Here is a 22,386-nt window from a genome sequence, read left to right on the forward strand (position 1 = left end):
CTTGAAGAGCTTTCAGTTATTAAATCACTTGAATACTTTGAATAAAAGTGGATGAGCTTGAATAGGCCACAAGAATAAGTTCTGAAAGTGATTCTGATTTTACTTGAATTTGATGATCGCCCGCCCACTGAATCACTGCCGTGATTTTGTTTGTAGCTGAACTTTACTTGAGTATTAGCAATTTTCTTCGTAGGATAATCTCAGTGCAATACTTATTATCTTTTTGACTGGATTTTCTTGACTTTTTGTCATTTTGCTATCTAAGCAAAATTTTCTGACCCTGATGATCCATTATTTTGGAACAGAGTTTTTCATCATTTTGGTTGGATTTCAATTATTGCTTCATTCCTCTTGGACTTTCTTTTAAGCCATTTAAACCAAAATTTAATGGATCTAAAAAAATTGCTCTAATCGTTGAAAATCGTTGAAAATCGTTGAAAAATGCTCTAATCGACGGTTTTTGAGTTCAAATCAGTTTGCAGTTAAAACTCCGACCTCCTTCTGAACAGTTTAGGCATCAATTTTTCACCGATTTCTTTACTCGAAAGACAGTTTAAATAGTCCTAACCCAACAATAAACTATCAACCTGAATAAACAAAAAACCCACAGCCTCTATTTTCACGGATTTCTCAGAAATCTGAATCCTGAGATTTGTTTTCCTATTTTTCGTTGCTGTAAGTTTCTTATCATGCCGTTTAAATTTTTTCCTTAAACGCTTTCGGCTCAAATACAATTTTGATACAAAAATTGGATACATTTAATTTATATTTTGTAGAGTCTATATTATGCGCTGAATTTTTTTCAGTTTTTCATTCTTTCTTTCATTCAATCTTTATGATATTCAAATTTATTATCAGGCTTGAGTTAATAATTTGTTAAGAGAGGACTATGAAAAATTTTAGATTCTGTAGTAGATTAAATTATAGTTACATTGTATTTGATTAGAAACCAGAAAGTAACTATGATTTTAATTAATATGATTCTCTGCATTCATATTTATTTCTGTTATCAAAAACTGGTTTCATCGTATTTATCGTAAGTGTATTTTATCTTATAATAAAATATAACTTGGGAAATCTCATTTCGTCATGGAAAGGTGTTTAATTTATGCTCGACCATTTTTCAAATAATCCTAAAAGATACAAAGTTTTTGAAAAATTTCAATCAATCACTTGGCATCTCAGGAAATATAGTTCATCTTTGATCGTCTTTTAATCATTTAATACAGATACAAAGTTTTAAAATCTAGTATCCAAGCAAATAGCAAAGTTAGATACAGTGTCATGTTAGGTTTGGCTCGAGACGTGGAGAGATCAGTGCTCAACCACGAAAAAAATTACAAAGTAGCCTCTTGCGCCTTTCTTTTCAGTACTGATGACGTAGCTTGAGGGAGTAGCAGCATAGACAAAATCAACCTGATACTTGAGTAATTTACGCTCGATTCGATCACAAAAGTAACACTAATTTGTGACTTCATCAAATACCATATTTGTTGACAGCATCTGAGCATGAAATTATCACCTCGGTGTCCAAGAGTAGACTAAGTCATCTATATTAAGGCCTAAAAAATATTAGCCGTAAAAATAAATGTCCAGAGGATTACCATGTTTTGATTCAAAAAGACAGCTCGAAGTCCTTGAAACAACTCTTATTGAAAGCAAGTGGAAGCTGAGATAAGCTGAGTCTTGGAACGCCATAATCTCTGATTATTTCTGGAATAACTCTTTCAAATAAGATGTCCAATAAAAGCTCAAATGAAAGGTTTGTCCGGGCAAATGATATTCATCAAGTCTAAGAAAATTGATGTTGATCTATTTATCATGGCCGAGAGTTCTTATAATTCAGATATCAATCCACGCATTTTTCAATCTTCTTTCTTTAATAAAGAATCTTTATGATTTTGATTCCGATCTCCAATCTCGATTTGACCTTGTTCGCCTTGGAGGAATATTAGGCTGATGAGATAAAGATTCAGTTGATTTTCGCATCAGATGGAGATCAGCAAAAGCATTCGTTGTCATCGCTATATCTGGAGTAATATCACTTAACTGATTAACTGATGAAACAAGATGCTAAAATACAAAGAACAAGATATATTAGGAGACATATAGAAATGGTGGAAAAAAATTGTACGAAATTTATTTACCTCTGAATTTAAACTGTAATTGCTTAAATATGATTCACTTAAAGGTGTGTAATAATCTGACGAGGTTTCATACGTAACATCTTGGGAATAACCATAGACATCCTTATCAGACCCTAAAACACATGAAGTACCTTCATAGATAAAATTTTGATTCGGTTGGAGTGGAGGAAGACTTGTCTTTTTTAGTTCGTTATAAGCTGTTGAGGCCATATTTCCTGAAGTTGTAGAGGAAGCTGAAGCATCAGAAGTGGAGTAAGATACATAAGAAGCAATGGAAGAATCAAGCACCTCAACAGCAGCATCAGGAAGACCAAATTCACGGACAACTCTCAATTGGATATAATTAATTATTGAACTTTTATTTGGTATAATACTCAAATTACGAGAGCTTGATAGGTAACGATCAAGCTCTTCAACACGTTGTTTCATCAACAGGAGAATTCTTTCTTCAATCACAGGTAATTGATTGAGACGTGAATAAATTTCTTGATAATTAGATGGATTAGAATAGGTTGCGAATTGATCCAAGTTATTTGTGATAGAAATCGATGCAGCTTCAGTTTCTCCAGAAGCAGTCATATACAGAGCATCAGGGACAGGAGTAGATGATGAAGAATTGGACGTTTTTGGCAAAGGGGCACGCATATTGATTCCATTGGGATCGTTTATCCGAGCAAGTCGTGATTCAAGGTAGTTTCGAGCTTCTTCAACATAAGGAGTGAAGTATCGGGGTCGTATGAAAGACCCTTGGCTTCTCTCGTGAATCCAACACGGAACACCACGAGGATGAGGAGCGATACTATCCTCTTCTAACATATAAGGTGGCAGTGTACTTATAAGTCCTCTTTTGATTGCGTTAGTCAAAGTTTCGCTATCCAAGGGCAATATATGACCAATACGAACGTAAGGCATCAATTCAGCGATTATATCTCGAAGTTCTTCATCATTAAGCTCTTTCTTCCGAAGACCATGGCGCAAACTGTGTCCAGTTTGACTTATCACATTTGGCTCTGAAATTAAAGTGTGAGATAAAAGAAAAAAATTAATATTAATATTTTTTTTAAATTGTAAACAATTTTATATTGAAACCTACCTCGTTCTTCCATTCTTTTAATTAACTTATCCTCGCCCCATTTGATCACAGCTTGTAGCACTTCTAGTTCACTAGCTTGTAAATAATCAGATGAAATGATTTCTTTTAAATGTTCAATCTCCAATTGACAAAGGACTGGAGAAGAAATTATTAAAGAAAATTCTTCACGAATAAAGCAAAGGGCTTGGCGTTTAACCCAATCAGATCCATGAGGCTGTCCACTCCATTTCAGAATCGAAATTAAATTATAAACTGATAATGAATCAACAAGCAAATCTTCGCATGCTTGAATTAAAGAGTCTAGTTCTAAAAATCGACCAATTTCATAAAGCTCCATTAACTCTTTGATATAAGATGCAGATGATTTCGATGTCAGATTAGATGAGTGGAGTCCTACAATGTGAAAAAGAAAGTTCGCAATTAATAAATTCTTATAAATATAAAGTGATAGATTTATGAATCAGTGTTAAAGATAGACTTACGAGATGATTGTCCGAGATCATTGGATTGAGTACATTGACAAACACAGCCAGGTAAAAGATTGATTAAGTCAGTTGAATCCCGATAAATACAATTCAGAAGAATGCGAGCGAATCGTCGAGGGATAATTGATTCATCGATAACGATTCGAATTTTTTGGTTGGCTAGATTGATTGAAGTAGCACCAGCTTCGGTAAGTGCATCTGTGAAGCGCTTTTGATGTCGGGATATCACATTTCGGAAAAAAGTTGATCTAGAAGCAAGTATAGCACAGTGACATGAAAATTCTGTTTGTTCAGAGCAATTTTTACACTTTTTCACTGTTCCAAAGTTAGCATATCCATAAAGGTGATTATTATTATTACCAGTTGAACTAGAGGAAGTAAAGGACGAACCTAGAGTATTCGAGGAACCAACTTCGTTGGCAATTGAAGTTGATTGAATATTAGGAGAAGAAAACACTAATATAGCATCAGAATAAAGACCTGTTTCAAGAAGATGTTTCAGATCATGTTCTAAGCTATTGGGAGCTTGATCACTTAATTTGACCAGAATGGAATCATAAGTCGAAATTGGCAGAGAGTTCGTAGATGAATATGAAGTGTAAAATTCACCGGAGTAAAGATATCTCAACAGATCCATAAAAAAGTCAGGTCGAAGTCCTGGGACATCCAAATTAACTGGAATTTGAGTACCAAAGTCGTTTATTTTACCCATTAATTCTCTAAAAAGTGGACAGCGAACGCAAACGATGGCTTTATGTACAGGAAATGTATGACCTTTGAATAATAAATAAGCATCAGCAACATAATTACAATCAAACAGATCAGTCAAATCTTGAGCAACTGTCGAGGCTGAAGGACGTGCAAGTTCAGCTTGAATGTGCAAATCTTTGAGAAGATTAGTGATTTCATATCCATGAACAAGTTGAGCAATATCTCTATTACTCCATGTTGAGATGAAAGCTTTAATCACTTGAGCGTGATCGAAGCTTTTAGATGTTCTCCTAGCCTTGCATCCTAATTTTTTTCGCAATGTAGCAAATGTGGTCAGATTTCTCCTTTTCTTCACCACAATACTTCCACAATCATTGGAAAGTCTAGAATCGGAGCAGGAAATTGCAGAGCCCATGATAGATGAAGATGAAGATGAAGACGCACAAGATGCTGAATTAGAAATAACCAAGGCATTAGACGGAACCGAAGCAGATTGAGGTAAATGACTTGAGTGATGTTCAGAATGTTTATGATGATGATGAGAATGATGTCTATGATGATTTCCTCTATCTAATGTATTACAAATATCTCTATTTTCCCTGTGGAGAGTATTGAAACAACTGCTACCAGAGTTGTTGACATTTGAAACAGGGTTGGCTTGGTGAGCCAAAGGTGAAGAAGATGGTGAATCCCCATGAATTCGTGTGTAACGGTAAGTGGGTTGATTTGTATTAGAAGAATTTGGAATTAGGTTGGAGCCGGAATTACCCATACCTGTTAAAGCAAAGATGAAATAATAGGATATAACTATTAGAAAATATTACCAGGTATATGTAATACGTCTCAATAATACAGCAAAGAAACAGGACTACAGTGATTATAGGAATAAATGTATATATGTGTGTATGGAATAAATGTGTATGGAATAAATGTGTATGGAATAAATGTGTATGGATAAATGGCATGAGAAACATCTATCAGAAATTATCTGAGTCCAGAGGATTGCATTTTATCCAAAAGCAGTTAGTAGTACTTACCTCAAATTAATCAGTTAATCCTTGATCTGAAGGTAAACGATTACATGATATTGTCTCATATGACCAGAAACTTCATATTTTTCATTTGCGATTATTATTTAACCAAAGCTTCACCAATTAAACTTGTTACTTTTGTCAGTTTAACAACATCTTGAGTTAGTATTATTTGAATAATTGCATCTTTTGAAACATAAACATCATCGTTCAAATTTTATTGTGTACGTTTTTACAGAGAAGGATGACCCACAACAGTCAAATTATGCTTTGAGATGCATCATTTTGTATCAATACATGTAACAGAAGGGGGAACTTCGGGGGGAACTAGGGAAGTATAGGACGGGACCATTTCAATATTACAGACAATAAAGGTGATTCTGTAATTGTATCTTTTGGGTTGTAAATTGTTTACATGTTAAGTTTGCATTTGAAAAACTGTTGAGAATCACAGAGGAATTGTCAATTCTGAAATCCTATTTGAAAATAACATAAACTAATTAGGAATGTTTAACATAGTCTAAAGTCAAATTGCATGTTACAGAACGAAAATGGTTTCCGATCATCGCCAATAAGAAATACAACAAATACCTAAAAATAGCATGCAAAGTGAAATTATGCAAAAGTGTAAACTAAATTGGCCAAAAATAAGATTATAATATTATCAATTGAGACACTGGATTGGAAATTAATGATTGAAGAATCACTTCCATAAGCTTGGTATTGAGATGAATAGTCAGGTGGATAGCTTTGCATATTTAAGAGGCTAAAGCAATTTATGATAAGTTTTTGACTATCAATGAATCCACCAAAGTACTGTAAAGTAAATGTCGATGTTAATATCAAGATTTGTGTTTGAAAAAAATTGAAAATACCAGCTAAATAGCTTGTTGACAGGCCTCAAACTCAGGTAATTAACTTGCTTCACCATTGAATTCAATGTAAATTAACTTTTTATTTTTCTCACTTGATATTTACTCTATTACATTGTATTGATCTAAACTCCATTTTACCCAAATAATTTAAATCCACAAGTTGAGACATTCTAAAATTAGTAAGAAACTTTACATTCACCCTTAAGATCAATAAACTCTTAATTCAAGAATAAAAAAGCCACAAATATTGTAACAGTTTAGAGTTATTTAGGTTATTATCAAAGAAGATGTTTATTCATTTGTTTCAACTGATCAACAAATAAAATGAAAACGAAGTATCCATTGACTACCAAAATTTTGTTTATCATTTCGTTATCCGGATTTATTTTTTTCAGTGTAAACAAATTGTCAATGGATAAATACAAAATTATTGGCAATGTGAGTGCTGGAGCACATGGAATTGTCCTCAAAGCAATTCGATCACCTAACTATGGGACCGATTTGAGGTCAACCGAGGATCGCGATGAGAAACTATTTGCTATCAAAAGAATTTTTATAAGGAAAAAATCTTTTTCGATTTCAGTTATTCGGGAAATCAAATCATTACAATTGTTGAACAAACATATGAATGTAAGTTGCATTGCAATTTTAAATAGCTGACAATACTAACATATACCGTAAATTTTTAAGAATAGGTCACTCCATTATTGGATGTTTTTGTACAAGGTTCGTCTGTTAATATGGTATTTCCTTTATATCCAGTTAACTTGACTACTTTCATTTATGAATACAATTTAACCAACATCCAAAGATCAATCTATACTTATATGATTCTCGATGGTCTAGCTTATTGTCACTCTAATTCAATAATTCATCGTGATTTAAAACCAAGTAATCTTCTCATCGATTGGCAAGGAATCCTTAAATTGGCTGATTTTGGTCAAGCCAGACTTTTACCGGGACAAACATTGAACCAAAATCAGACGACGACTCAAAATAAATATGATCCTAAACTGAGATCCTCAATAGATGTATCGCCACAATCAAATGGTTTATTGTCTCATCAAGTTTGTACTCGTTGGTATCGACCGCCCGAGTTGCTGTACGGATCAAATGATTATGACTGGTCTATTGACTTATGGTCTGTTGGTTGTGTTGTTGCTGAAATGAACCAAAAATGGCCGTTATTTAAAGGTGAATCCGATATTGAACAACTCTGTGTTGTAGTTAAATCCTTGGGTCAGCCATCAACTGAATGGGCAGTTAAAATGCCCGATTACAACAAAGTAATCATTGTATTTGACGAGAACGATACTTCACTGAGTTGGCATGAGAAATTATATCAATCATGCCAAGATCCACTAGCTGTTGATTTTGTCCGTCAATTGATCAAATATGAATCAAGACCTTCTGCTGATCAAATGAAAGAGCATTCATATGTATCAACTGCAGTGATGATGATCAATGAGCGAGGATCATTTGATGAAAGGTTTCTAGTGAATCCAAAATCAATTCGGCAACTTGTAGGTCCACCCAATCCAGATGATCAAAAGATTTAAGTATCAACTTAAAACGATTCAATTGTTTGATAATAAATAATCAATTGAGAGTGTGATGACTGGATACAAACATACTTTTGTCTAGCAAAACATAAGTTTCGCAAATGATGTTACACAAAACGGTAAGGCTTTACTTTTACGGACAAAGGCGTTAACATTAGAACATATGGAGAGATTTCTTAAAAAACACACTTTATCTAACCAATTAAAAAATCAAAAAAGCGCAAACAATGGTATAAGTAAGATTCATGGTTTTTGACTTCGAGAAATATTAACCTTTTTGGAATCAACTTGAAATATTTTGCTAGCTCCATTCCTGATTCCTATTCATCTTCGGCTGAACTAATTTTTCAGATTAAAATTAAAAGGCATTAAACTGTTGAAAAATCTTCATTCCTCATCATGAAAAAACAATCTTTGCGAGGCTGTACAAGCTTTCAATGTTCGAGAAAGCATATTTACTGTCTTCTTTAGAATCACTTATATCACCATGTTATTTTTTGCTACTGTTTTCCATCTTTTTATTCATTATGTTCATCCAATTTCGTGACCATCTAAAACAACATTGAAAGGATTAATTTGATTGGAGCAAAGTTTAAAGTTCTCATCATCTGCTCTGATGTTAACGCCTTTGTCCGTAAAAGTAAAGCCTTACCCACAAAACACGCTACAAAATCCATTAACTTCTGTTACCACCACGGCATTATGAAATCCTTGGTTTAGGCTGACGGTCAGCCGTGACACAGAATTTAGTTTGACAACAGGTGTACCAACATTTCGATTATTACCATCACTGATGACAGAATGAATAATATATTCAGATGAGATAAACTAACATCTAACAAGTGTAAGTGATGCGAACAGACGATGAACCCAATATTTTGATAATGTATTTGCTGTTATCTACTTCTCTAACATCTGATCTTATTCAACACTAATTCCGATACAATTATCTGGAAACTGTAGGTAGATCTAGATTATAAGATTGAAGAAAGGTTATATAGTTTGCTCCAACGAACAGCATAACCTCTGGATTAAACATTGTCAACAATGAATTTGAATGGTTTACCTAAATAAACTATTTATTGATTACTCAAACCTAAAAAGTTACGCATGAGATTGAGTCTTGGAGTCGATATTTATCTATTAAATGAAAATTTTAAAGTATTAAAAAACCGGTAAAAGTAATTTCCGTCTCGGATATCAATATCCAGTACATGTAAGGTGAAAGATAAATAAACTTTCATGGGTAAAAATATCTCTGTTTACCACTAAAATTTTGGCTTTTAACCGATTCACTCGATTTAAATGTCTCCCTATAACTCGGTCTTTTCTTCTTTCTTTGAGTTTCTCTTTTCCTAACGAGTTTGCTCTCTTACTTTCTTCTCTCTCTCTCTCTTTTCATCCTCCATCTTGTATAAAAATCTGTCCTGAATTTTGTTCTAAACACCATCTAAAGCTTCTGACCAGAAATTTTGAATAAGATATTTTTGTTTGTTATAAGTTCATTGTGTTACTATGTGGTTACAATTTTTGACAACCATCATTACATCAACAAAACTTGACTAATCTCCATTTTGTTTTCTTTTCTAAATCTCTACTTGTGTATATTTCTTCTTAACTCTTCATCACCTCTGTTATGAAAGTCGAATCTCGAATTGATCTCAATGAAAAGTGAATGACAAATTTAGAAACCAAATCTACTATCAAATCATCTTTAAAACCACCACTAACAGTGTAATTGACAATCTGTATGTCATCTAGAATTTTTTACTTGCATCTTTTTATCCATTCTGACATCATTAATAAATGCTTGGACTTGCTATTGTGATATTAATTATCTAAAAGAACTCGATTCTATAGCATCTTCTTATCTATTCTCCTATGCTGATACATTGCTAACCTGTTAGAAACGTGATAAAAAAGCTAAGTGTTCTTTTTATTTTCTCTTCCTCTGCCGTTTCCAGTTGTGATTTAAAAGTTGTTGAATTCAGCACACCAATGAATCAAAATATACAAGATGCAAGTAAATCTTATTCACAGATCTATAATGCACCGCATCATCCTGCATCATCTCAACAGTCATCGTCTACATCAACCCTTTTAAGTCATCAAAATCTTTACAAACAAAGAAATGATGATGATGTTTTACCTCCACCGCCTCCAGAAGCTTATTCTGATTCTGAGAATCAGCATATTCATCCATCAAACACTAAAATAAATTGTTCGAGAAGAGAATTTTTGCAAACTTTGAATGCTAAGTTATCTGTATTTCAAAATCAAAGATTGAGTCCTAAACTTGTAAAAAGACGTAGCATGTCATTACCTCACTCAGATCAAGAATGGGACTCTGATTCTGGTATTACATCTCAATCCACATCGTCTAATAAGTCAAGTCCTCGTGGATCTACATCAAGTCACTCTGAATCATTTTCCCAATCTTTCACCGAACGTCTTGGTACATATGGAAGTCGTAACAGTAATAATTGTAACAATATTTATCAGTCAGACGGGACTAAAAATCGGAACAATAGTGTCTGTCACAAAAATCAAAATCAAAACACAAGTAACAATAGTCACTCAACCTACGCTTCTTTCTTATATAGCGAAGCCGATGTCAAAAATGTTCCTCAAAATTTTGGATACTCTGATTCAGATAATGTGAATGATCATTCTCTGTCTAAAATGAAAATGAATTCTAGTCAACACAGTGAAGTCGCTAAAGCAGCTGCAACCGAAGCTATAAGAAGAAAAAAGTCGCAATCTGAATGCTCCCTGGAATCAAATATTAGAGAAAGTAGCTCACAAATCAATCCCGAATCACATCAATCAAGCTCTATGCATGCTTCAGCAAGTGAAAATACCAGTAGCAATTGTATGGACAGAATCTACCGTAGCCATCAACATTATCTGTCTCATTATAATCATCAACATCATCCTAGTAATCCATTTCATCAAAATTATGCGAGTGAAAATATGCAAACCGAAAATGTATATACAACAAGAAACCAAAGTGTCTATCAATCAACATCCAACCCAAATAGTGCATGCTTCTCAGAATCTTTGCCAAATAATTATCAACAAAAGTCAATTTCACAACCTGCTATGAGTACCTTATCAAAAAATCGCCAAATTCCAATCGGTCACCCATTATCTTCCGGTAATTGTAGCACTGGCAATAAAATTGATTCATTACAAACAGCAGCTAATAAAAATCAAATTATTCGCGACCAAGTGGATATGAATGGCAGATCTCAATCTTCTTCAGTTCCGGGAGATTCTCAACATATCCAAAAAAATTCTGGAGATATTCCATCTTGTGTCGATGAAAATAACCGTGCTGGTTCAGAAGGTTCTATAACCCCAACTAATCCCGATCGTAATAGTCCAACATATGAATCTTCAAAGTCAACAGTATTATCATATATAAAACGCGAGCCTGTCCAACTTTCTGCCTTGAAATCAACTAAATCCTACCCAGGTAGTCATTTAGCTGAGAGTTTATATTCATCAACCGGAACTCTTTCGAGACTCGGTAAACCTGCACCACCACCACCTGTTCGTAAAACGTCTTCAATTTCAGACCCGAATGCCATTACATTAGGAACACTTAGAAGTGCAGGAGTATCTACTTACGAAGAAATTAAAACACTAAAGCGCCATTCTCGTAATCGTAGCGGTGGATCGAGTTTTAATACTTATGAAGAATTGAATTCTGATAAAAATGCCATTTATTATGCTGCTAGAAAAAGTTGTCTTTCAACCTCACTAACTTCCCTAGTGGAGCCTATTTACTCAACTCTTGATTCTAATAATACTGGTACTGCGAACTATTACGATTCTAAAATCGTTACTGTTAATTCTTTGGGGAATCAAGAAAAACAAGATGCAAGTAAATCTTATTCACAGATCTACAATGCACCGCATCATCCTGCATCATCTCAACAGTCATCGTCTACATCAACCCTTTTAAATCATCAAAATCTATACAAACAAAGAAATGATGATGATGTTTTACCTCCACCGCCTCCAGAAGCTTATTCTGATTCTGAGAATCAGCATATTCATCCATCAAATACTAAAATTAATTGTTCGAGAAGAGAATTTTTGCAAACATTGAATGCCAAATTGTCTGTATTTCAAAATCAAAGATTGAGTCCTAAACTTGCGAAAAGGCGAAGTATGTCATTACCTCACTCAGATCAAGAATGGGACTCTGATTCTGGAATTACATCTCAATCCACATCGTCTAATAAGTCAAGTCCTCGTGGATCTACATCAAGTCACTCGGAGTCTTTTGCCCAATCCTTAGTTAAACGTCTTAGTGCTTATGGTGGTCGAAACAGTAATAGCAATAGCATCAACAATGGAAGTCAAGTAGATTCGAGTAGAAGCCGAGCTAATCATGGAAATAATCAAAGCAACACAAACAACAATAGTCATGCAATTTATAGCTCATTCTTCTTTGGACGGAACAAAGCTGGCGAATCGGATTCCAAAAATGTGCCACAAAATTATGGACATGGTGATGTTGATGATTATTCTTTGTCTAAAATGAAGATGAATTCTAGTCAACACAGTGAAGTCGCTAAAGCGGCTGCAACCGAAGCTATAAGAAGAAAAAAGTCACAATCTGAATGCTCACTGGAATCGAATATCAGAGAAAGTAACTCGCAAATCAATCCTGAATCACATCCACCAAGCGTTATGCATGCTTCAGCAAGTGAAAACTCCAGTAGTAATTGCATGGACAGAATCTACCGTAGCCATCAACATTATCTGTCTCATTATAATCATCAACATCATCCTAGTAATCCATTTCACCAGAATTATGCGAGTGAAAATATGCAAACCGAAAATGTATATACAACAAGAAACCAAAGTGTCTATCAATCAACATCTAACCAACCTAATGCTTACTTACCAGGACCTTACTCAGGATCTCATGCTAATCATCAGCAAAAGATATATTCTCAAACAGCAATGTACTCAGCACCAAACAGTTACTTAAATAATAATGGATACAATCCACCAAAAGGACCTAATAATAATACAATGAGCCGATCAGATATTGGTAGCAGTGTTTCATCTTCTTCAGTCGAACAATCTCAACATATCCAAGAAAATTCTGGAGATATTTTATCGGAAAGTAACCGTGCCTGTTCAGAAGGTTCTATAACCCCAACTAATCCTGATCGTAATAGTCCAACATATGAATCTTCAAAGTCAACAGTATTATCATATATTAAACGTGAGCCTGTCCAACTTTCTGCCTTGAAATCAACTAAATCCTACCCAGGTAGTCATTTAGCTGAGAGTTTATATTCATCGACCGGAACTCTTTCGAGACTCGGTAAACCTGCACCGCCACCACCTGTTCGTAAAACGTCTTCAATTTCAGACCCGAATGCCATTACATTAGGAACACTTAGAAGTGCAGGAGTATCTACTTACGAGGAAATTAAAACACTAAAGCGCAATTCTCGTAATCGTAACGGTGGATCGAGTTTTAATACTTATGAAGAATTGAATTCTGATAAAAATGCCATTTATTATGCTGCTAGAAAAAGTTGTCTTTCAACCTCACTAACTTCACTAGTGGAGCCTATTTACTCAACTCTTGATTCTAATAGTACAGGTACTGCGAACTATTACGATACTAAAAGCGTTACTGTTAATTCTTTGGGGAATCAAGAAAAACAAGACTCTAGTAAACCTTACTCGCAGATTCAAGATCCAAAACAACATCCTACATCTTCAGTGGCATTCACTGTTTTTTAAATTTAGTTTTATTCATTTTTTGTCGTATTCTTTTTTTGTGTTCCACGTCATGTTTAGCATATAAATGTAGATTATTATTACATAATCATTCACCCTTAATAATTAAATATGAGATTTAATATGAACTATTTTCCAGCTCAAATCGGGTTATTTATTTCAGTAAATAAACTAAACTATTCGGATCGAAGTCATCAGATTTGTTGTATTGGTAGGTTTTTGTAAGAATATGTCATTTGAATTGACCTCCAAGTCTATTTGAAGAAGCCTGAAAAAATCACATTTGACCTTTTTTCATATCTGTTAGTTAATACAATGTAACACAACTAAATTAATTACTTCGACATATGTTTATTTTGGTCTGAATAATATCTATTTGTGAATTGATCCATATTCAACAAAAACGAAAGGTGGGCGATGTTAAAGGATAGTAGTTGATTTAATAACCAATGAAAATAAATAGTAATAATAAAAAATTGATCAAATTTGAGTAGGTTGAATGATAATATACAAAGAAAAATATTTTAGTTTTTTAAATGTTTTCAGTGGATTTAGAGCAACTTTTCGCCCAGCACCATTCACATCTCAATAAATAAACTTCCTTCTTTTAGCTATCAATCTTCTTATTACCCACTGACTTTAAGTTGAATGATTTCATACAGTTTTCAATGATTGTTCATAACTTTAAAAATTTTGGGATGTCCGTATGTTCAAGAATTGTTATTTGTTAATCGACCATTCTAAAGCTTTTCATTACAGCACCAAACTCTTTGACATTGATTTTACCACCACCATCTTTTCTGAACAATGAGAAAGCATCACCAGAATCGGTCATCTGATATTTTAATTCAGCAGTCATTTCGGTTAAAAAATCTATTAACACAAAACCCATATATTGGCAACAATTTTTAACAAACCAGCCTACCATGGATACCAAGCGGAAAGGAGACACTTAGAAGTCGGATAAAGTTCGTTTGAAGATTGATAGGAACTTGGCAATAAAATTTCGTAGACTTATAATTAAACGGGATTTTGTGTTTTATCACTAAACAGGTAAAGTTTGGGAGGCTATTCTTGAGAATCCTTTTGTAAAAAAAAATATTCCTGAGGCTCCTCCAGGAAAACTTCCCGAGATGTACCACACTAATGAGAGTATTTGAATGATTGAGAAAATTACAGTGAGAATAGTACTCTTCATGAAGGCCGCAACGTATACAGTTGTTAGTAAGGATACAATATAAGTTATAGTGAATATTATTTTTTCGGCTGAAAATATGGTTTTAAAATGTTCAGCTGGTCCATTGACAAACGCAAGACTGTAGAAAAATAATCAGAAAATAGAAATTAGATTATAAATAGTTGTGAAATCAATGAATTGGGATGATTAGAGAATCAAAAATTTACCTGAGTGCCCATAAAATACTTCCTAGTGTAAAAAGTAAGCAAAATTTACGTGCTTTGAAAACTATAAAGGGTAGATAGAAACCAGCCTGTATGAAAACAAATGTTTGTTTTGGTTAAAAAATTTGAACTTTTAAAAATAAATCCATATCCATATAAATAGTGAAGTGTTAGTTAATTGAACGCCTCTCATTATAAGCCGAGTAGTGGTCAATTCAAGATACAGATTGTTAGTAAAAAAGACAGTAACTTACAAGGATGAAACATATGAGTCCCATGCCTATGCATACGAAGAAACCTATCATTCGGTCGATTCGATTCTGTAAATAAATAAAGTGGATAAAATATAAATTAATTCATAAGTCCTAGAAATAATTATTAAAATAGTCATTAACTTACCATTTTTTCTTGTTGTGAAACTTAACTCATTTGAAAATAAAAAAATGTGATCAACAGCTGATCAGATGTTTGGTTAGTGTCTCTCGGTTTCTGCCATATTTTGAAAAAATATTTTGTTTGTACTCATTAAATACAATTGTGACCAACTTTCCTGATCATGCAAATGATTATAATATAACACAATGGAAGATTTTGGTGATTTTGAACAATACAAAGTTTCCTCTTCAACACTGGTAAGATGTCAAATCCATTCTGTTGATTTTTATGCTTTTGATGTAAGATTTTAACTCCTTAACTCCCATTGTCACTGTTTTATATTTTTTACAGACTATACCTGATTCAATATACTATATTCCTAATTTTATTACTGAAGATGAAGAGGAAATCCTGACGAATAAAATAAATGATTCATCTAAAATTAAATGGGTTGGATTGTCGAATCGTCGTCTTCAAAATTGGGGAGGTGTAGTACACGCTAAAGGTCTTATTGCTGAGCCACTTCCAATTGTAAGTAGCCATTGTTTTAAGTTATCCCTTTTCGCTCTTTTTAAAATTAACATCCAATGATTCAATCAATTTAATTGAAACATCTTAATATCTTCTATTCAGTGGCTTTCAATATATGGCAACAAAGTTTCTCGACTTGGTATATTTGATGGCAAATCACCGAACCATGTTTTGATTAATGAGTATCTTGCCGGGCAAGGAATAATGGTAGGTACAATTGTCAATGTCATACAAGTTTATGAAATTGTGATTAGTGTTTAATGTATACAGTTTTCTATTTCACCAGCCACATGAGGACGGACCAGCATTTTATCCAACTGTCGCAACTTTGAGTCTTGGTTCTTACACAGTCATTAATTATTATCCAAAAAACTGGATACCCAGTGATCGCCAACAAGTTGCAGATTACATGGCTGAGCCAGGAAGAACTGTCTATCGACCACGAGAACCATCATTCTCACTTTTGCTACAACCACGAAGTTTAGTGATTACTTCAAAAGAAGCATACACTTCTTATTTACACGGAATTGATGAAGTCCAAAAAGATACTATCGATGAAAAGGTTGTCAATTTAGGCTCGTGCACTGGAGTTAAAGTTGGTGATAATTTAGAGCGAACAACACGTCTTTCCTTGACAATTCGTTATGTTCCCAAAGCCATACAAGCCAGATTTCTTATAGGAAAGTGAACAATGACACAGAAGATCTTTTCCACATTTTTCCAAGAGCATAATTTTTCTGTCATTTACTAGCATTGCTCATTCAGTATTCGAAGTCTGATTTGCTTCGTGTGTGATTGATTACGATGTGAAAATTTTATACTGATCGGAAAGCTCCAAACTTGTTTTATTACTATCGTAACCGCTTGAAAATCATTAATTATAATGAAATATGAAATGATGACAAGTTATCGATTGCTACTCGTTTTGTTAAAGTATTAAAGATGTGATAACACTGTTAATGAATTGAAAAGTGTTCAATACAATAATACAAGAATTGTAATATAAAACAATTAAAATAAGTAATTTTGGTTAATAATTCTTTAATTCATTATTTAGATTGGCGATTTTTATAAATTGAAATAGCAATCAAAATCATTGATGTTACAATAATGTAACCTCCTAAGTATGAAAAAAATTTGGCGAGAATGGGTGACAATTTTTCCGAAATAACAATTAAATGGACAATACCAACAACTTTGTTGTGCTCTTTACAGCTAAATAAGACGGAGAAGAAAATGATAAGCATTCAGAACAATTTGAATTTATTTTTGATTACCTGTAAATTTGAGTGTCCTGAGGCAGAAGCTTTCTTATATGCAGCTTTTGAGCAAAATCAATTTTCACTCGACCAGCAGTTTTCCTATGAACCTTAATTGGACTCAAAGGATAAGAGCCATTGAACCAAACAACTCTTTGATCCGCTGTTCGCCTGTAAAAGCATAAAAATAGCCCGCTTGAATCATTAAACCTAATTTAAAAGACAAGCTTACCCTGGACAGGCCATGATTATACTTTGACCTTCAGTACGAGCAACAGCCTTTTGATCTATCGTTTCGATCTTTAAAGGTTCATGGAAAGAGTATAAATCTTTGCTTCTGTCAACTACATCAACTACTGAGCCGTTAGAATCTTTAATTAACACAGTTTGTGCTTCCGAACAACTTAATTTACAGAGAGAATAATATAGATCACTCTTCCTGTGTGCCACTATCTTTTGAAGGCTCTTTGGTACAATAAATGATCGACATTGAGGAGACACATTTTGAAATAAATACGATATTGGCAATTCTTCTAATGGCTTCTGTATCTGGAAATAAGGATAAATATTGATGAGGTTATAAAGCTGTCAAATGACCAATTCATAAACATATGTAACATTTGCTTTACTTAACTACAAAAATGGTACAGAAATCATATCTAGATCGTACACCAATTTTACCGCACCGATTACAACCACTCCATGATTGTCTTTGGTTGTAAACTGACATACGCCTTCCCAGAAGTCTTTCAGGTCCTATTACATTGAAATTTATTAGCAAGATTAGATTAAATAAAATATTAAAATCTATCACTCACTTGTATCATTGACTCTTTTCATTACAACTTTTACATTTGTAGGTTCCTTGTGAACGACAGTCAACACATAGCTATCAGTATGGTTGAGAGTGAAACAATGGTATATTCCTGAATCACTTATAGCAACATTCGAAATTGTCAGTTCAAGAAACCGGTTCAGGCTGAATCTTCCTTTATTCACATCAAACGACTTGACAACAGCTGAATAGGCTGGAGTGAATCGCCAGACATCTCGTTGTGTATCACTTGTTTTGCTACACGACAATTAAAACCCAGTAAATTATCCAAACACGTTGTTAAAGTATTGCAAATTTAATCTTGTATAGCTTAAATAATCCTAAACTTACCAAGCTTCTGGACATTTAAATGTCACAGTTGATCCTTCAATGGCCATAACGGGCTTAAACACATTTTCCTCGACCTGCGAGCCACTATAACGTTTATTACATATTTCATTTAGGGTCCATGCGACTGAAGAATTCACAGAACATAGGAAATAAAGTAATTGAAGGAGAATAACTTGAAAACTGAAAACTGAACGAAAGATAAGCATGCTAAAAAGCTTTGAATAATAAACATTAGCAATCCTGAGATAATTAAATGACCAGAAATGGGATTATTCATAAAAATGTAAAATTGAAATTATAACTATTATAAAATCACTTCGAGGGTTATTTTCACACATTTTTAAGGAGAAATAGCTTTATTTAAAAGTTTTTAACAAGATCATCTCTACAAGTTTTTTATTAAAAATTAAATCTTTTGCAAAAATCAAGTTATCCTTTTAGTGAATTCACTGCCAAAAAAGTAGATGAGAAGATATCAGGCAAAAATTCATAAATAATTGACTGGATAAACTTAACTCGATTACCTGGATAAACAAATAAACATTCAAAGTTATTGAGCTAGGCTTAAAGTTTATTTCTATTTTTAACCAGACAACGCAAAAAAATATAAGTTAAAGATATCAGTAAACTGATGCTATTTACAAGTTTATATAATAACTTTAGAGATTGTTTAGTCAAAACTCGAGCGCTTGTCTTCTGGTAGCTTTGCTCTAAAAAAAGATGAAGAAGCGACAAACACGGTTACACATTTTGTATAATCAATTGTAATACAAAGGTTATAATTGGTGATTATTAACAAAGACATAGAAGCTTGGAAATATCATTTTCATACAAATCCAAGTAGCATAATCCAATAAAACTGAATTGAATACTTTGACCATAAGTTGCTTTAATAGAAGAGTTTACTCCATCGAAGCTTCCACCATCAATTTTATTCCAATAAGTAACTGTTTTCTTCCCAGAAAGAACTCTTGACAACATCAATGTTGAGACAGGAAATCTTGATGTCTTCTGGATCTTTTGTAGACTTTTTCTTTGAACTTTTTTTCACATTACTGGTAGAATCATCACCACGTTCTAATATGAGTAGTGAACCTTTCTTAAATTGTTCCCTTTCGTTGTTATAATTGACTCCGTGCTCCAAAAACATAATATCATGTTTGTTACTGCTTACGGTTCCGCTCAATCGTACCTGAGCATCAAAATTACTCAATGGTTTAGGATTCTGCATTGGAATGAAAACAGTTTCGTTATTCTCATTTACTTCACACGAATGATACTCTCCAGTTAGACAATAGAAAGTTGTATTGTACAAATTGTTAATATGACAGTCAACTTGTCTCCATTTTAGGTAATCAATGATCTCCTTTTCACTAGGGTACATTACACATCTACCATCAAAAGCTGGAGGATATTTGAGGACTACATCTTTTAAATATTTCGACCAATGAAAGACATATGAAGAGGTAAAGGTAGATACAATCAATGATAGAAGTTTGTTTGCTCTTCTATTGTACAAATCCGAGGACCGTGATACAATAAAACTGAATTCATCACTTTGACCATAAGCTATTTTGATAGAGGGATAGAACGATTTCATAACGCTTGTAGCAGCTTCCACCATCAGATCCAAAGCTCGTTTGTCATTAGGTTTATAGAAGTTGTGTGCTTTAGAAAATTGATGGAATCTTTGACCATCAACTCTAATAGCAACAAAACAGTTCTTCAACAATATCGGGTCGGAAGCATCTTCAAAACCTCGAACATATTCAAATTTAGAGTTGGCCATCCCACAGCTCAAATGAAAAAATGACGTGGAACCATTCAATTTAATTTTTTTCTTAGCACAATAATTCAAAAGATTAAAAGTTAGAGAAGTTAAATTTAATTTTTTTAACATTTGCCACCAAAACAAACTCCAAGTCTAAATAAGTGAACCAAATAATCCCCTTGGCGACGAAAAAGTGGAAAATTCAAACTAATTTTAAACCATTTTGTAGCAACAATAAAGAAAATTAAACTGTAAGAAATTGTTATGATTAAATTTAAACCATAATAATAAATTAAAAAGATTTCATCAATAATTCAACTGAACAAACTCATGATATTGATGCATAAAAATCATATGTTTTTCAATGTTGAACTTGGCGGTTACGTAGTAACGTGAAATGCCAGTAACCTTGACAACCACATCCGGATACGGAAAGCAATAACTGTGTTTGTAATTTTGTCGGTCTGTTTGTATTGATCGTGTTAGTTGATCAATTGAGTTTCTATCTTGTAAATTATATTATAATTGGTTAAATTAATTTAAATAACAATGGGTCGTGAAGACAAATCTACCTGGAAAGCCAATTACTTCACCAAATTAATTGTAAGTACCTTTACACTGATTGATTTCGCTTGTGCTAACTTAGCTGTATGTTTTTTTCATTTGACAGCAATTATTGGATGAATACCCAAAGTGTTTCATTGTTGGTGTTGATAATGTCGGCTCTAAGCAGATGCAACAGATTAGGCAATCACTCAGGTCATCCGGAGTGGTGCTCATGGGAAAAAATACCATGATCAGGAAGGCTATCCGAGGTCATCTTGAAGCTAACCCTGCATTAGAAAAGTAAGTTTTCTTAGTTTACTGTTGCATTTAAATGTCCTTTTCATTGTTTAATTAAATTTATTGACAATTTTGATTCTCTTTTATAGGATTATGCAACATGTCAAGGGAAATGTAGGTTTTGTTTTCACTCGTGATGATTTGGTTGAGGTCCGAGACAAAATCTTAGAAAACAAGGTTAAGGCACCAGCTCGAGCTGGAGCTATTGCTCCTATTGATGTAAAGATTCCTCCCCAGAACACTGGATTAGGACCTGAAAAAACATCTTTCTTCCAAGCTCTTCAAATCCCAACCAAGATTGCTAAGGGTACTATCGAAATCTTGAACGAAATCCATCTTATCAAAAAGGAAGACAAAGTAGGAGCTTCAGAAGCCACACTTCTGAACATGTTGAACATCTCTCCTTTCACCTATGGGCTGATTATTAAAATGGTTTATGACTCTGGAACTGTATTTGCTCCTGAGATTTTAGACATTACTAATGAAGATTTAATAGCCAAACTTATGGAAGGAGTCGCGAACATTGCCTCTCTCTCCTTAGCTATTGGCTATCCAACTGTAGCCTCTGTATCACACTCAATAGCAAACAGTTTGAAGAACTTGATTGCTATTTCTGTGGAAACCGACTATACTTTCAAGGAATCCGAAATGGCTAAAGAATATTTGAAAGATCCATCTAAGTTTGCTGCTGCTGCCCCAGCTGCTGCTAGTGGTGCCGCTGAAACTAAGGCAGAAGCCAAGGTAGAAGAAAAGAAGGAGGAAGAGGAAGAAGAAGATGATGACATGGGCTTCGGTCTTTTTGATTAGACTCGTTTGATCCTTTAAATTTCTAATATGGATTTAATAATAAAGCCTGTTATCAAAAAATCCATGTGTCTATTTTTTTATTTTCAATTTCTTTTGAAAATTTAATCCGTATTTATGGTTGACGGTTATTGTTAACTAGTACCTCTAGATAGTCAGGTTTAGAAATGTGTTTATTCTTATATCAGTACTACTGTTGCTAACGGCATCTCTGTCTCTTGATATAATTATCGGCGATTGGCTGAAAAATCTTATGGATATATTTTCTTATCATCTTATCTTGTCATCAAGTAACTCCAATGGTAGTTTATTAGAAGATCAAAATAACGCTTAAAAGCAATTAATGGCTAATCCTTCAATTGCTTCATCTGATTCTTAGACATTTGACTCAATTTTTGGCATCTATTCGTGCCATTAACGTACATTGTTTATTTTCAATGAGTAAATAGCTTGTTGATTTTACTTTTGAATTTACTCAAATAAGTTTGATTGCTACTATTGAGTTAAACAATTAAAAAGTAAATAATTTGCAGAGTCAATTATATTGGTAATATAAAA

General features: G+C 33.5%; 8 protein-coding genes across 9 annotated transcripts; 4 read left to right on the forward strand and 4 right to left on the reverse strand.

Moving 5' to 3' along the window:
- Positions 1–1,189: 1,189 nt before the first annotated feature.
- On the reverse strand, positions 1,190–5,734 carry LOC107368598 (BTB/POZ domain-containing protein 7). Its single transcript, XM_025162154.2, has 5 exons — positions 5,474–5,734; positions 3,723–5,210; positions 3,241–3,633; positions 2,148–3,157; positions 1,190–2,073 (listed from the first exon to the last, which is right to left on the reverse strand). The coding sequence occupies exons 2-5, from the start codon at positions 5,206–5,208 to the stop codon at positions 1,894–1,896; spliced, it is 3,069 nt and encodes a 1,022-aa protein (XP_025017922.1). The 5' UTR covers positions 5,209–5,210; positions 5,474–5,734; the 3' UTR covers positions 1,190–1,893.
- An 807-nt stretch (positions 5,735–6,541) lies between these two features.
- LOC107368446 (cyclin-dependent kinase 20) lies at positions 6,542–8,036 on the forward strand. The gene is made up of 2 exons (XM_089268617.1): positions 6,542–6,972; positions 7,038–8,036. Exons 1-2 carry the CDS (start codon positions 6,667–6,669, stop codon positions 7,899–7,901), a joined length of 1,170 nt encoding a protein of 389 aa, XP_089124743.1. The 5' UTR covers positions 6,542–6,666; the 3' UTR covers positions 7,902–8,036.
- Positions 8,037–9,100: 1,064 nt separating this feature from the next.
- LOC107370748 (uncharacterized) lies at positions 9,101–13,807 on the forward strand. Its single transcript, XM_089268571.1, has one exon. The coding sequence runs from the start codon at positions 9,903–9,905 to the stop codon at positions 13,680–13,682; it is 3,780 nt and encodes a 1,259-aa protein (XP_089124697.1). The 5' UTR covers positions 9,101–9,902; the 3' UTR covers positions 13,683–13,807.
- A 292-nt stretch (positions 13,808–14,099) lies between these two features.
- LOC107368621 (uncharacterized) lies at positions 14,100–15,515 on the reverse strand. Its single transcript, XM_015936489.3, has 4 exons — positions 15,480–15,515; positions 15,335–15,400; positions 15,084–15,169; positions 14,100–14,995 (listed from the first exon to the last, which is right to left on the reverse strand). Exons 1-4 carry the CDS (start codon positions 15,480–15,482, stop codon positions 14,725–14,727), a joined length of 426 nt encoding a protein of 141 aa, XP_015791975.1. The 5' UTR covers positions 15,483–15,515; the 3' UTR covers positions 14,100–14,724.
- Positions 15,516–15,557: 42 nt separating this feature from the next.
- LOC107368620 (putative RNA/DNA demethylase ALKBH6) lies at positions 15,558–17,023 on the forward strand. The gene is made up of 4 exons (XM_015936488.2): positions 15,558–15,712; positions 15,807–15,986; positions 16,089–16,193; positions 16,273–17,023. The coding sequence occupies exons 1-4, from the start codon at positions 15,662–15,664 to the stop codon at positions 16,672–16,674; spliced, it is 738 nt and encodes a 245-aa protein (XP_015791974.1). The 5' UTR covers positions 15,558–15,661; the 3' UTR covers positions 16,675–17,023.
- On the reverse strand, positions 17,008–18,738 carry LOC107368619 (uncharacterized). Of its 2 annotated transcripts, none has more exons than XM_015936487.3 (6): positions 18,411–18,738; positions 18,064–18,317; positions 17,880–18,001; positions 17,478–17,788; positions 17,264–17,416; positions 17,008–17,201 (listed from the first exon to the last, which is right to left on the reverse strand). In XM_015936487.3, the coding sequence occupies exons 1-6, from the start codon at positions 18,614–18,616 to the stop codon at positions 17,036–17,038; spliced, it is 1,212 nt and encodes a 403-aa protein (XP_015791973.2). In that variant the 5' UTR covers positions 18,617–18,738; the 3' UTR covers positions 17,008–17,035. The 2 variants fall into 2 exon arrangements, with proteins under 2 accessions (XP_015791973.2, XP_015791972.2); XM_015936486.3 differs by having other exon boundaries at positions 17,478–17,794.
- A 226-nt stretch (positions 18,739–18,964) lies between these two features.
- THG (tRNA-histidine guanylyltransferase) lies at positions 18,965–20,608 on the reverse strand. The gene has a single exon (XM_015936462.3). The coding sequence runs from the start codon at positions 20,308–20,310 to the stop codon at positions 19,342–19,344; it is 969 nt and encodes a 322-aa protein (XP_015791948.2). The 5' UTR covers positions 20,311–20,608; the 3' UTR covers positions 18,965–19,341.
- Positions 20,609–20,654: 46 nt separating this feature from the next.
- Positions 20,655–22,379, forward strand: RpLP0 (ribosomal protein LP0). Its single transcript, XM_015936464.3, has 3 exons — positions 20,655–20,784; positions 20,852–21,027; positions 21,114–22,379. Exons 1-3 carry the CDS (start codon positions 20,731–20,733, stop codon positions 21,829–21,831), a joined length of 948 nt encoding a protein of 315 aa, XP_015791950.1. The 5' UTR covers positions 20,655–20,730; the 3' UTR covers positions 21,832–22,379.
- Positions 22,380–22,386: the final 7 nt, after the last annotated feature.

This window comes from Tetranychus urticae, chromosome 1 (assembly GCF_039701765.1).
Source record: "Tetranychus urticae isolate SD_2017Ah chromosome 1, NJAU_TeUrti_SD_1.0, whole genome shotgun sequence".
Taxonomy (NCBI): Eukaryota; Metazoa; Arthropoda; class Arachnida; order Trombidiformes; family Tetranychidae; genus Tetranychus; species Tetranychus urticae.

What these genes read in the sequence shown, in the direction of transcription:
- LOC107368446 (XM_089268617.1), top strand. Translation starts at nt 6,667, where the DNA reads ATGAAAACGAAGTATCCATTGACTACCAAAATTTTGTTTATCATTTCG. An exon ending in TGTTGAACAAACATATGAAT is followed by an intron (nt 6,973 to 7,037) that starts GTAAGTTGCATT and finishes TTTTAAGAATAG; the next exon opens with GTCACTCCATTATTGGATGT.
- LOC107368619 (XM_015936486.3), bottom strand. Translation starts at nt 18,616, where the DNA reads ATGCTTATCTTTCGTTCAGTTTTCAGTTTTCAAGTTATTCTCCTTCAA. An exon ending in GAAAAGAGTCAATGATACAA is followed by an intron (nt 18,002 to 18,063) that starts GTGAGTGATAGA and finishes TCAATGTAATAG; the next exon opens with GACCTGAAAGACTTCTGGGA. An exon ending in CAGGACACTCAAATTTACAG is followed by an intron (nt 17,202 to 17,263) that starts GTAATCAAAAAT and finishes CGTCTTATTTAG; the next exon opens with CTGTAAAGAGCACAACAAAG.
- RpLP0 (XM_015936464.3), top strand. Translation starts at nt 20,731, where the DNA reads ATGGGTCGTGAAGACAAATCTACCTGGAAAGCCAATTACTTCACCAAA. An exon ending in ATTACTTCACCAAATTAATT is followed by an intron (nt 20,785 to 20,851) that starts GTAAGTACCTTT and finishes TTCATTTGACAG; the next exon opens with CAATTATTGGATGAATACCC. An exon ending in GCTAACCCTGCATTAGAAAA is followed by an intron (nt 21,028 to 21,113) that starts GTAAGTTTTCTT and finishes TCTCTTTTATAG; the next exon opens with GATTATGCAACATGTCAAGG.
- LOC107368621 (XM_015936489.3), bottom strand. An exon ending in GACTCATATGTTTCATCCTT is followed by an intron (nt 15,170 to 15,334) that starts GTAAGTTACTGT and finishes GTTTTCATACAG; the next exon opens with GCTGGTTTCTATCTACCCTT. An exon ending in AGTATTTTATGGGCACTCAG is followed by an intron (nt 14,996 to 15,083) that starts GTAAATTTTTGA and finishes ATTTTTCTACAG; the next exon opens with TCTTGCGTTTGTCAATGGAC.
- LOC107368598 (XM_025162154.2), bottom strand. Translation starts at nt 5,208, where the DNA reads ATGGGTAATTCCGGCTCCAACCTAATTCCAAATTCTTCTAATACAAAT. An exon ending in TGATCTCGGACAATCATCTC is followed by an intron (nt 3,634 to 3,722) that starts GTAAGTCTATCT and finishes TTCACATTGTAG; the next exon opens with GACTCCACTCATCTAATCTG. An exon ending in ATTACAGTTTAAATTCAGAG is followed by an intron (nt 2,074 to 2,147) that starts GTAAATAAATTT and finishes TTTGTATTTTAG; the next exon opens with CATCTTGTTTCATCAGTTAA.
- LOC107368620 (XM_015936488.2), top strand. Translation starts at nt 15,662, where the DNA reads ATGGAAGATTTTGGTGATTTTGAACAATACAAAGTTTCCTCTTCAACA. An exon ending in TTGCTGAGCCACTTCCAATT is followed by an intron (nt 15,987 to 16,088) that starts GTAAGTAGCCAT and finishes TCTTCTATTCAG; the next exon opens with TGGCTTTCAATATATGGCAA. An exon ending in TTGCCGGGCAAGGAATAATG is followed by an intron (nt 16,194 to 16,272) that starts GTAGGTACAATT and finishes CTATTTCACCAG; the next exon opens with CCACATGAGGACGGACCAGC.
- THG (XM_015936462.3), bottom strand. Translation starts at nt 20,310, where the DNA reads ATGTTAAAAAAATTAAATTTAACTTCTCTAACTTTTAATCTTTTGAAT.
- LOC107370748 (XM_089268571.1), top strand. Translation starts at nt 9,903, where the DNA reads ATGAATCAAAATATACAAGATGCAAGTAAATCTTATTCACAGATCTAT.